Genomic DNA, 12,702 nt, shown 5'->3' with positions numbered 1-12,702 from the left:
TAGAACCATAAATCATTAATTTTAAATCACTTCTAACTATAGCATTTAAAGCTGTAAGTTAACCTCTAAGCACCTCTTAGTTGTATCTGACAAATTTTGATATATTTTTGTTTATTCCACTCAAACATTATTCTAATTTCCTTTATGATTTTATCTTTGATTCAAATTGTTTGGAAGTGTGTTCAGGTTTTTCTTGATCTCTTACTTATTCTTAGTGATTTGTAACTGAATTCCATTGTGGTCAGAAAATATGCTTAATTTAAAAAGAAAACTTATTGGGGCTTAATTTTCATGTCATAACATTCACTCATATTAAGTCTACAATTCAATAATCTTTGTAGTAAATTCACCAAGTTTTAGAACGTTTCTAATTTTAGAAAATTTTTACCACCCCAGTAAGATATCTCATACCCATTAACAGTTTATCTCCATTGCCTTCCTAACACCAGGCAACCACTAATATACTGTGTCTACAGATTTGCCTTTTCTGGACATTTCATATCAATGGATTCATACAATGGATTCATATAATATTTGGTCTTTTAAAATCTGGCTTAATTCATCACCTCAAATTTGATGAATTTGAGGTTCATCAATTTTTTTTTTTCTTTTTGAGATGGAGTCTCGCTCTGTCGCCCAGGCTGGAGTGCAGTGGTGTGACTGCAAGCTCTGCCTCCCAGGTTCACGCCATTCTCCTGCCTCAGCCTCCCGAGTAGCTGGGACTACAGGTGCCTGCCACCACGCCTGGCTAATTTTTTGTATTTTTAGTAGAGACAGGGTTTCACCAGGGTCTTGATCTCCTGACCTCATGATCTGCCCGCCTCGGCCTCCCAAAGTGCTGGGATTTACAGGCGTGAACCCTGGTTCATCAATTTTTAAAGGCAGGTATCAGTATTTCATTCTTTTGTATTGCTCAATTATATTCCACTGTATAACCCATTTTACCTATTTTCCAGCTGATGGAAATTTGGGTTGTTTCCATTTTTTGGCTTTTATGAGCAATGTTATGAATATTCACATATAATCTTTGTGTAGGCTACGTTTTCATTTGTCTTGGGTAGATTATTTAGAGTGAAACTGCTGGGTCATATGTTAAATTAATGCTTAGCTTTTAAAGAGGCTGCCAGACTGTTTTCCAAAGGGGCTGTACCATTTAACATTCCCACCAAAGAAGTATGAGGGTTCCCATTTCTCCACATCCTCTCCACTTGTCATCTTTTGGATTACAGCCATTCTTCTAGTGAGTGTGAAATGGGATTTCACTGTGGCTTTGAATACAATTAACGCCTAATAACTAATTATGTTGAGCATGTTTCATGTGATTTTCAGCCATTCGTATCTCTTCTTTGGTGAAATATCTATTTAGAACTACTTTTTACTTGGGTTGTTTATCTTATTATTGAGCTGTGAGTTGTTTGTATATTATGGATTCAAGTCATTTACTAAATACAGAATTTGCGTATCTTTTCCCCAGTCTGTGGCTTTTCATTTTCTTACATTTTCATTTTTGGAGCACAAGTCTTGAATTTTGGTAACGCCTAACCTATCAAATGTTCCTTTTATAGACTGTTTCTGGTATCATACCTAAAAATTCTTGGCTTAATTCAAGGTCTTAAAAGATTTTCTTCCTATATTTTCTTCCTTTTTTTTTTTTTTGAGACAGAGTTTTGCTCTTGTTGCCCAAGCTGGCGTGCAATGGTGCCATCCCAGCTCACCACAACCTCCACCTCCTAGGTTCAAGCGATTCTCCTACCTCAGCCTCCTGAGTAGCTGGGATTACAGGAACGTACCACCACGCCTGGCTAATTTTTTGTATTTTTAGTAGAAACAGGGGTCTCACCATGTTAGCCACGCTGGTCTCAAACTCCTGACCTCAGGCGATCTGCCCGTACAGGCATGAGCCACCACGCCTGGCCCACAATTTTTTTTTTTTTTTTTTGAGACAACTCTCACTCTGTCGCCCAGGCTGGAGTGCAATGGTGCAATCTCGGCTCACTGCAATCTCTGCCTCCCAGGTTCACGCCATTCTCCTGCATCACTCTCCCAAATAGCTGGGACTACAGGCACCTGCCACCACGCCTGGTTAATTTTTGTATTTTTAGTAGAGATGGGGCTTCACTGTGTTAGCCAGGATGGTCTCGATCTCCTGACCTCGTGATTCGCCTGCCTCGGCCTCCCAAAGTGCTGGGATTACAAGCGTGGGCCACCGCTGGCCCACAATTTTTATAGTATGCTAGCTCTTACATTTAGACATCTTATCCATTTTGTGTTAATGGCTGCATATAAGCTGAGTGTCTACATTCAACTACAGTCATCACTCAGTATCCACAGGGGATTGGTATTTGCATATAACCTATACACATCCGCCTGTAAATGTTAAATCATCTCTAGGTTACTTATAATACCTAATACAATGTAAACGCTATGTAAATAATTATACTATATTATTTGTATTTATTTATTTTTAATATTTTCAATCTATGGTTGGTTTAATCCATGGAGGCAGAACTTGCAGATACAGAAGGCTATTTGCATGCAGATATCCAATTATCTCAGAACCATTTTTGACAAAAACTATCATTTCCCCATTGAATTGCCTTGGCATCTTTATTGAAATTTAAATGACCATAAACATAAGAGTTTATTTCTGGAGTCTAAATTTTATTCTCTCATCTATTCATCTCTGTTTATGCTAGCAGCACACTGTCTTGGTAACTGTAGCTTTGTAGTAAATTTTGAAATTGGGAATTGTGAGTCCCCCAACTTTTTCTTTTTCCAAATTGTTTTGGCTATTCTGGGTCCTTTTATTTTCTATATTAATTTTAGGATCAACTTGTCAAATTCTACAAAATCCTGCTGGAATTTTGATAGGGGCAATTTTGATATATATTTAGATGCCAATGTAGGGAGGGTTGCAGTTTAACAATATCGAGTCTTCAATTCCATGAACAAGGAATGTCTTTCCATTTATTTAAATCTCCTTTAAAATCCCTCAGTAATGTTCTGTAACTCTACAATGCACTTTGATTTGGATCCTTTTCAATTGACTGAGGTTTTTTAAAAGCCAAACATGGTTTATCTTGATGACTGTACTGTAAACACTTGAAAAGAATGTGTGTTCTGTAGTTGCTTAGTGTATATTCTATAAATGTCAATTATATAAAGGTAGCTGATTGTGTTGTTGAGATTTGTCTTGACTTTTTTTTGTTAGCTCTTCTATCAATTGAGAGTTTTTAAATGTCCTACTAAGATTTAGAACTCCCCTTAATTCTACCAATTACTGTGTCATTGTTTTGAGGCTCTCTGATTTAGTGAATATACACGGATAATTATTGTGTCTTCCTGATGAACTGTTTCTTATCATCAATAGTTTTGAGAGACTGAGTCTTGCTATGCTGCCCTGGTTGGCCTAGAACTCCTAGACTCAAGCAATTCAGACCTTCCACCTCAACCTCCTGAGTAGCTGGAACTACAGGTACATACCATAATATCCAACTCCTCATTATTATGAAATCAGTCTGTTGCCCAGGTTGGAGTGCAGTGGCACAATCACAGCTCACTACAGCCTTGAACTTCTGGGTTCAAGCAACCTTCCTGCCTCAGGCTCCTGAGTAGCTAGGACTACAGGTATGTGCCACCATGGCCAGCTAGTTTAAAAATAATAATAATATATATATATATTTTATTATAAATATATATATTATATATATAGTACTATATAGTATAGTACTATACTACATATAAAAATACTATATATATATATATAGTACAGACAGGGTCTTGCTACACTGTTCAGGCTGGTCTCAAACTCCTGACCTCAAGCAATTCTCCTGGCTTGGCCTTCCGGAAAGCTGGGATTACCAACATGAGCCACCATGACTAGCCTAACATCTGCCTTTTAATTGAGGTGTTTAGATTGTTATCATTTAATTACTGATATGGTTACCTCTAGTCTATTTCTCTGTTCCCCCTTTCTTGGCCTCTTTAAGATTTCCTGTTCTCTGTAAGACTATTTGAATATTTTTATTGGCTTTTTGGCTACAACTCACTGTATTTTTTTTAACTCAGTGCTCCAGGGATTACAATATACATATCTAATCATTTAAAGTCTACTTGGAGTTAGTTTTATATCATTTCATATTTAATAATATAACTATAATGAAGGTCTGTGGGGTAAGTTCCTTTATTACTGATGTTTACTACTGTCAAACATCTACACATATTGAAAATTCCATGAGATAATGTTACTATTTTTGTTTTGGACAATTATAGGTTTTTCTTTAAGTTTTGGAGGAAAAAAAGTAATCTTTTCTAATAACCAGCTATTTACCATTTATTTTGCATTTCTTTTATTCCTGAAGATCCAGGTTTCTCTTTGGTATCATTTTTCTTCAGTTTAAATAACTTCCTTCAGCATATCTCATAGAGCAATCCCATTGCTCATGAATTCTTTTATCTGAAAATGTCTTTATTTCACCTTCACCCCTGAAGAATATTTTTGCTGGATATAGAATTCTGAGTTGACAGGTCTTTCTTTTAATGTGTTAAAGGTACAATTCCACTAAATTCTTCCCTCCAAGGATTATGATGAAAAGTGCATGGGTACATTCAAATCTTTATGGCTCTGTAGGTAATGTATACTTTTTTGTTAATAGCTTTCAGTGTATTTTAAATTTCTTTAGCAGCCATTTTCTTGTTAGCAGGTGAGTATCTCTGCTTTTTAGCAGTTTACTTTTGATGTGTGCAGGTGTGGTTTTGCGTTTACTCTGTCTAATTTGCTGAGTCTCTTGTATCTATAAATCTGTATCTATAAATCTGGTTTTGAGTTTACTCTGTCTAATTTGCTGAGTCTCTTGTATCTATAAATCTGTATCTTTCACCAATTTTGGAGGTTTCAGCCATTATTTTTTCAAATCTTCAAATATCTTTTCTAACAAAATCTCTCTCTTCAATTCTTCTGGAACTCCAGTTATCCATATTTCATTTGTTCCTTTTGATACTGTCACACAAGTCCCTGAGGCTATGTTTATTTTTATAAAAATCTTTTCTCTCTTCTTCTAATTTCTATTACTTTATCTTCAAGGTCACTGACTTTTCATTGTCATCTCCATTCTGTTATTTAACCCATTCAATCAGTTTACATTGGATATTATATATTGCAGTTATAAAATTTGTTTTAATAAATTATATTTCTTGCTAGAATTTATTTTATTTCAAATGTGTTTTCCTTTACCTAAAGGAACCAGTTATGGGAGCTGCTTTAAAGTTTTTCCCTGATAGTTCCAATATCTGAGTCATCTTGGAGTTGTCTTTTCCTTGATAATTGGTCACATTTTCCTGGCCCTTTATACCAAGTAATTTTGGATTTTATCTTGGACACTGAATATTATGTTATGTAGCCTGGGTACTGTTATAATACTTCAGAGACTGTTGATGCTCTTGTCTCAGCAGGCAAACAATTGAGTTATATATTCAGACTGTAATTCGTGTTTTACTTTTTGTAGGCAGTGAACTTTTAGTTCAGTTACTTAAGCCTTTTCTATTCCAGTTTGCATCTGTCCCATGACTGTGCAGGTCAAGGAGTAGGGTGAAACTTGTATGGGATTCCCCTCAAACTTTCTGCACAATGAGGCCTCTTTCCCAGGCTTCTCTGTTCAGGAAATATGGGGTTTCTCTTGAAGTTTTATCTGCCAGAGGTGCCATGCCATGATGTGACTGACCTTGGGGCAAAGATGCATGAGGAAAGAAAATGATAAACTCATTTCTGTGTTGGTCTCTCCCCAGAAACTGCCTGCTTTTATTTATTTTTCAGAATCCTTAGTTGTTTTTTATATTTTGTCTGGTTTTTAAGTTATAATCATTGGGAAGGATGGGCTGTGGTGGCCTTATGTTACCACAGTGGAACCAGTATTTTCACTCCAATTCCTAAAGAATATTTTTGTTGAGTACAGAAAAATAGGTTGACAGTTATTTTCTTTCAGCACTTTAAAGACATCTTTCCAGTGTCTTCTGACATCACAGTTTCTCTTCAGAAGATCACTGCTCCTTTGCAGATAATGCATCTTTTTCTCTGGCTCAAGATTTTTGCTTTTTATTTCATTTTCAGTTCTAAAATTTATGCTTGATTATTTTAAATACATTCCGATTATCTAGTGAAATCTTCCATCTTTACAGTTATTTATTATACCATTTCCTTTCTATTCTTGAACATATTATAATTATTTCAAAGTCCCTTGTTAATTCAAACATCTGGATCACTTGAGGGTCTCTTTCCATTATCTGCTTTCTTAATTTTTCAGCTATGTTCCTGTCTCTTGGCACAGCTATTTTTAATTGAGTGACAGACATTATACATTAAAAACTGTAAGGATTCTAGATGATGTTTTATTCCTCCAGAAAAGGCACAATCTTTTCTCTGTTAAGAGTAAAAGCTGATTATTTTAACCAAATCACAAATGACCCGAGTCAAGTCTAGGTTGCAATTTCGGTCAGGCTTAGTCTACCTCTGATTCGCCAATGTTCCTAAGGCATACCTCTGTAAGTATTCCAATTGAGGCCCTCCTCCCTCTGGCAGTTCCTGAACTCTAGCTATTATGATTCCAGGACCATGAAACTGCTGAGAACTTGATTTCTCACAGACGTTCTACTTACCCTTCTCATGCTGTATCAAGTATTTGGAAAATGTCTTGAAGGAAGAAAATCTTCAGTGTATTTGAGGCCCTTAAAGTCTTCAATTTTGTCTCTCTAACCCACAAGGTCCCAAAAGTTCTGATAAGGGAAAGCCTAGATTTACAACCTAGTGCTTCATGCCCATAATCAGCAAATCCCCTCAGGGAGAAAGCAGCTCTAGAACTTCAGCTCACCTCTCTAGAATCCTGCCTCTCTGCTTTCTAGTTACTTCAGCAGTTCTCTGATGACTTTAAACAGATACTTTCTCTATTTCATCTAGCTTTTTGCTCTTAGGGGAAGGTATGTAAGTCTACTGTAAGTTACTCCATCCTAACCGGAAGGGCAAATCATATGCCTGACTGGTAATTTTTGAGGTCATATTGGACACACTATCTGGAAAAAAAATCTGCATCTTGAAGGAAATACTGAAATTCAGTAAGTACTTTCATGTAACACTAATTCTTACTCCAGCTACAAATCACTGTCTTTCAAAACTGAATTACAAATATAACCTTAGTAAATTTTCTTTTCTTTGAAGTTATTATTATAGTTCCAATTCTGATACTTAACAAAAGTTACACACCCCATGAGTCCTTTTTATAAAGCTATGTTTAGGAAGAATAGTTAAAACAAGTAAGAGGCTTTTGGTGGTGATGGGTGTGTATGTGCGACAGTAAAAGTAGCAAATACTAACCAAACTTACCTTAGATGATGTGGTATACATGGTGAATCTTGAATACCATTTGCTTGCTTTCTCTGCAACTCCTTTTCCAGCAGTGAACATACTGTTTCTTAGAACATCTAGTTTAGGTACTAGTAGTGTATCTAAGTTAAATGAAGGTGATGAGTGGGTTAATGTATCCTGAGATTCTTCCCTAAATGGGCAAGTAGGCGAGAAGGCTGGAGAAGACCAAAGTCTCTCCCTTGGTTTCTCCTCACTTTTTGTGTAACTTTTAGATTTGGTAAGTCTCACTGGCTTAGGAGAATTAGGAGGCAGGCTAGATCTTCTGCATGCCTTGACCAACGGTGGACTTTTCTTATTTAATTTATCATCACATGCCCGTTGTAAATCAATGCTTGGTGTACGACTTGTCAAAGGGCTGCTCATATTATTCATATACATCACAATTTCTTCAGCTAAATCACGCCTAGCAGATGGTGTTGAAATGCTTTTGCTATCATCTTCATCCTCCTCCTCTTCTTCTTTTTGCTGCTGTTCAGTCTCAGCAACCAAAAGAGAGAGGGGATCGAATCCTGTTGCAACGTCAGTTTTTTCAAAAGGTTTTACTGAAAAGCTGCTGTTCATACGTTGAATACTCTTGGGATTTTGTGTAGCAACACATCCTGCTTTTGATCCATCTGTTTCACTGTCTAAGTCTTCTAAGTCAAAAATAACAGGAGATTCCACTTTATCTGCCAAATAGTTAGAACCATCAAAAGGTATATCATCATCACTAGATTCCTTTTCTAGACTGTCTCTTTTTGATCTTAAAGGTGGCTTCCCAATATCAAGAGTATTTGGTCTTGTGCTTTTTGAGATAACATTTGAAAGAATTTTTGCATCAGCTCCTAATTTTTCAACTATATCTCCAGGGGTGGCTTCCCGGTTAATTCTATTGAGCATAAATCCCATCAGTACCCCTCCACTAAGATTACGGTTTCTATTTCCCCAGACCACTTGCTGCTGCAAATTAGTTTCATTGTCACTTTTATGTCTTTTCCTGAAGCGTCTACTTTGAATGTTTCTTGTTTCATTTGTATCCTCAAGAGATGATATTAAGAGCAGCTCAGGTGTGCTTTCTGAAAAACAAGTAAAGTGCTTTTAGCCATGAAAATATAATAGCAAATATAAGTCATCTTAAATATTTAAAATTCTAGTGACGAAAACGATAATAGCAAGCGCTCACTGAGTGTCTGCTATTTGACAGATACTATACTAGACACTTTTACTTGTATTTCCTACTGTAAACATTCCAACATCCTTATGGGTTGAGAAAAAAGGAACACTCAGAGAGATTAATTATCTAGCTCAGAGTAACCCAGTCCTTAAGAGACAGAACTGGGATTCAAATTCAGATTTGTCCAATTATAAAGAATATGCTCCTAGACATTAGGATGTACCACTTTTTAAAGATGTCATCAATTAAGATTTATACTAATTCCACTAAATAAATTACAATGGTTTTACAATTGTGGTTGTACTAGATGACCTTGAGATTGAGTCTTCCTTTTTTTTTTTTTGAGATGGAGTCTGGCTCTGTCGCCTAGGCTGGAGTGCAGTGGCCGGATCTCAGCTCACTGCAAGCTCCGCCTCCCGGGTTTATGCCATTCTCCTGCCTCAGCCTCCCAAGTAGCTGGGACTACAGGCGCCCGCCACCTCGCCCGGCTAGTTTTTTGTATTTTTTTTAGTACAGACGGGGTTTCACCGTGTTAGCCAGGATGGTCTCGATCTCCTGACCTCGTGATCTGCCCGTCTCGGCCTCCCAAAGTGCTGGGATTACAGGTTTGAGCCACCGCGTCTGGCCTTTTTTTTTTTTTTTAATTTGGTAGACACAGGGTCTTACTATGTTGCCCAAGTTGGTCTGGAACTTTTGGGCTCAACAAATACTTCTGTTTTGGCTTCCCAAAGTGCTAGGATTATAGGTGTGAGCCACCATGCCCAGCCAAAATTGTGAATCTTCTGCTTATTAAAATGAAAAAAGAAAAAACATCCAAAACATGAAACAAAATAGATGTTAACTTGATCCATAAAGGCTATTTTTTAAAACTTCAAATCCTAAATAATTTTAGCTAAATTAATGTGGCTAAATAATTTTACCCTTGCTTAACATATTGACTGCACATTTATACCAGTCAAATGTTAATGGCCACTTCACATTTAGAAACACTGTTCAGTGCTTTCTACCAAATTACTTAGATGAAAATACTAAATTTTAAGCAGAAATCTAGATCTCTGATCACTTTAATTGTTCTTACTATATGTGGGAGTCCTCTAAAGCATTAGTCTAGGTATAGTATCATCAACTATTCTTCTTATGTGCTTTATCTACAGAATTAGCTCTCTATAGTCAGGCAGGTACTGCAAATGTGCCTTTTCTTGTCATGTGATGCATGCAAATGGCAGGGCAAGAGAAAAGAGTAGATACTAGAGGTCGTAAAAGCCTACATCTAATATTACTTAATAAGCATATACCATTAACAAGAAAAATGACATATCAGAGAGGCAAAGTTTATTGTTTTTTTCATCAGCTTATGATTGAGGACATAGGAAATCAAGAACACACTTTCTTCTGATATTCTGGGAAATTTTCTGCTTCACAGGTTAAATATTACTAAAGACCTGGAGGAATCTTGTAACCAAAGATAATACTCTGGAATTGCATTTGCAAGGGTTCCTTTGCAAAGTCAGTGATATGCTACGACCTGAAGACCAAGTTGGTTATCAGACTTTACCAGAGGTTTGCAAACTATACCCATGAGCCAAATCTAGCCTGAGGACTGTTTTTGTACAGTCTCAAATGGTTTATACATTTGCAAAGGGTTGTAAAAATCATGCACCCAGAAGACTAGGTAACAGAGATTCTATGTGCCCTGCAAGGCCTGAAATATTTACTATTCGGCTTTTTACAAAAAAGTTTGCCTGATCCTAAGTTTACACACATGCTAAATTACACATGCTAGGCTGGATGCTGCATGCCTCTAACACAAAGACTGCAAACTATTTAACTTCCTTGGGCTAGGTGGCTCTATGACATAATTCCAACCAGTGATATTAAGGTATAGTTTTTGAGGGTTTTTGGAAAAACTTCTTTCCTGACAAAAGAAATAGATACGGCTGGTGTTTCTCTTCCCATTCTTTTTGCCTTGATGGGATAGGTGATGTGTGGAGTTACCAGTGGCTATACTGTAATCATGGTTAGGTCAAAAGAACTGATGGCAAAACCCCTGAGCCAACATTTAGAGCAAGTGGTTACCTCTGAATTTCCTATTTGAGAAAAATAAACTGCAACTTCTTTAAGCACTGTTGTTAATCACATATTCTGAGACTTAAAGCTGAAAGTATGCCTAGCTGATATACTAGCCTTTTCTCAGATCTTTGAACATGCTGTGGGATTCCTTTCTACTAAATGGCCTTTTTATACATGCTTCCTTCTGCTTGGAATGCACCCTCTCAATTCCTCCTTTCTGATCTCTACCCTCATTTATTTTCTACTCATATTTGAAATTTAAGCTTAAAAATGATATGCTGAAGGAAGTCTTCCCTGACTAACAACCCCAAACCCAAGACATATCTATTATATGTTCTCATAGCAACCTACTGTCCCTTTTCATAGTATTTAATCTAAGAATACTTTCGCATTTACTTGATCAACGTCTTCCCATCCCTTCTACCTGCTTTCTCCATGAAGGCAGGATCCACGTTTATTTTTTGTTTCTTATTATAATATACCCCCAGTAGCACCTGAAATATAGTAGAATCTAAAATAATATTTACTGAATGAATACTGTCTATTAGGCAGTAACTGCAGCCAACAAACCAACCTGGAATATAATACATTATATTATAATATTAACGTATTATATTATGGGTAGTTAAGGATCAAAAGTAAAGGCACACTAAAACCAGAATTAGGCTTGAGAAACATCTCAGAATTAAACTTCTCTGTGGTTGAACACTCAGTAATTCAATATGTATTTATAATCAAAACATTAAATTCTCAAGATGATCATGAGGGCGGGAGCAGAAGCTCACGCCTGTAATCCCAACACTTTGGGAGGCCGAGGCAGGTGGAGTGCCTGAGGTTGGGAATTTGAGACCAGCTTGGCCAACATGGTGAAACCTCATCTCTACTAAAAATACAAAAATTAGCCAGGCGCAGTGGTGTGCACCTGTAATCCCATCTACTAGGGAGGCTGAGACATGAGAATCGCTTGAACCTGGGAGGCAGAGGTTGCAGTGAGCCAAGATCGTGCCACTGCACTCTAGCCTGGGCAACAGAGTGAGACACCGTCTCAAAAAAAAAAATAAATAAATAAAGACAGGGTTATGATTTCAATGTTTGATTTAATCCAATCAAACATTAAAACATATCTTTGTTAATTCTACTCCTGTATATGTATATATATATACACATACACACAAACACAAATAAAATATATAAAATATATTTTATTTATATATATTTTATTTATATATCATATATTGTACTGCAAAACATAAATAAACCCGAAAAATGCTTTAAATCCTAGTATGTACAAGTATATAATAAGTATTCCTATATATCCCACATATGGTCTTTGGCAGCAGTAATAAACCCACAGTACTTAACAGATGAGAGTTTTCAAGCCAAAAGCATCAAGGATAAACTAATAACTTTACTTCACACCAAAGAAATCTACTCTAGACTTTTGTAAAATTCACTTGTTCAGCATATAGGGTAACTGAAAGCCAGATGATTAGCCAGATGCTTATTATTCTGACAAAATGTGAAGATCAAAGGATAGTTTACAATCATATTTAAATAAAAAAATTAAACGCAGATCTTAAGAGGAGGGCAAGCATGAACAGACAGCAATGAAAGAACAATAAAATAAAGATCAAATGCAAGTTATTAAGAGTTATAATTAAAAAATTAGTTACAAAGGACTAAATGGTTGTGAAACAACTCTATGACACTGATGAAAAATTTCTTAATGTTTATGTTATAACAATTATCTAACAAACAAATGCAAAATAAGAGTTATAGGTGATCTAATTTTCTTTTGTTTGTTTGATAGATAAGAGTAGGGTTCCGCAAACCTTTTCTATAAAGGGCTAAAGAGTGACTATTGTAGTCTTCGCAGGCCACGTGGTCTCAGTCACAACTACTGAACTCTGCTGTTGCAATGCAAAAACAGCCACAGATAATATGTAAATGAATGAGCATGCCTGTGTTCCCACAACTTTATTTATGAAAACTGATGTTTGAATTTCATAAAATTTTCATGCATACTAAATATTAGTCTTATTTTCTGACAATTTAAAACTATAAA

General features: G+C 36.2%; 1 protein-coding gene across 10 annotated transcripts in view; it reads right to left on the bottom strand.

The window, feature by feature from the left end:
- The window catches only part of DENND4A (DENN domain containing 4A), a 131,859-nt gene that overhangs the window by 21,697 nt on the left and 97,460 nt on the right, over positions 1-12,702 (bottom strand). For all 10 annotated transcript variants that reach the window (XM_033189717.1, XM_033189718.1, XM_033189715.1 and 7 more), the window contains one exon: positions 7,373-8,469. In XM_033189717.1, coding sequence (XP_033045608.1) covers positions 7,373-8,469 — 1,097 coding nt within the window. The remainder of the gene's footprint in view (positions 1-7,372; positions 8,470-12,702) is intronic.

Source organism: Trachypithecus francoisi, unplaced genomic scaffold, assembly GCF_009764315.1.
Source record: "Trachypithecus francoisi isolate TF-2019V2 unplaced genomic scaffold, Tfra_2.0 Lachesis_group3, whole genome shotgun sequence".
Classification (NCBI taxonomy): domain Eukaryota; kingdom Metazoa; phylum Chordata; class Mammalia; order Primates; family Cercopithecidae; genus Trachypithecus; species Trachypithecus francoisi.
The sequence above is the reverse complement of the archived record's forward strand: the minus strand, read 5'-3'. Positions and strand labels throughout refer to the sequence as shown.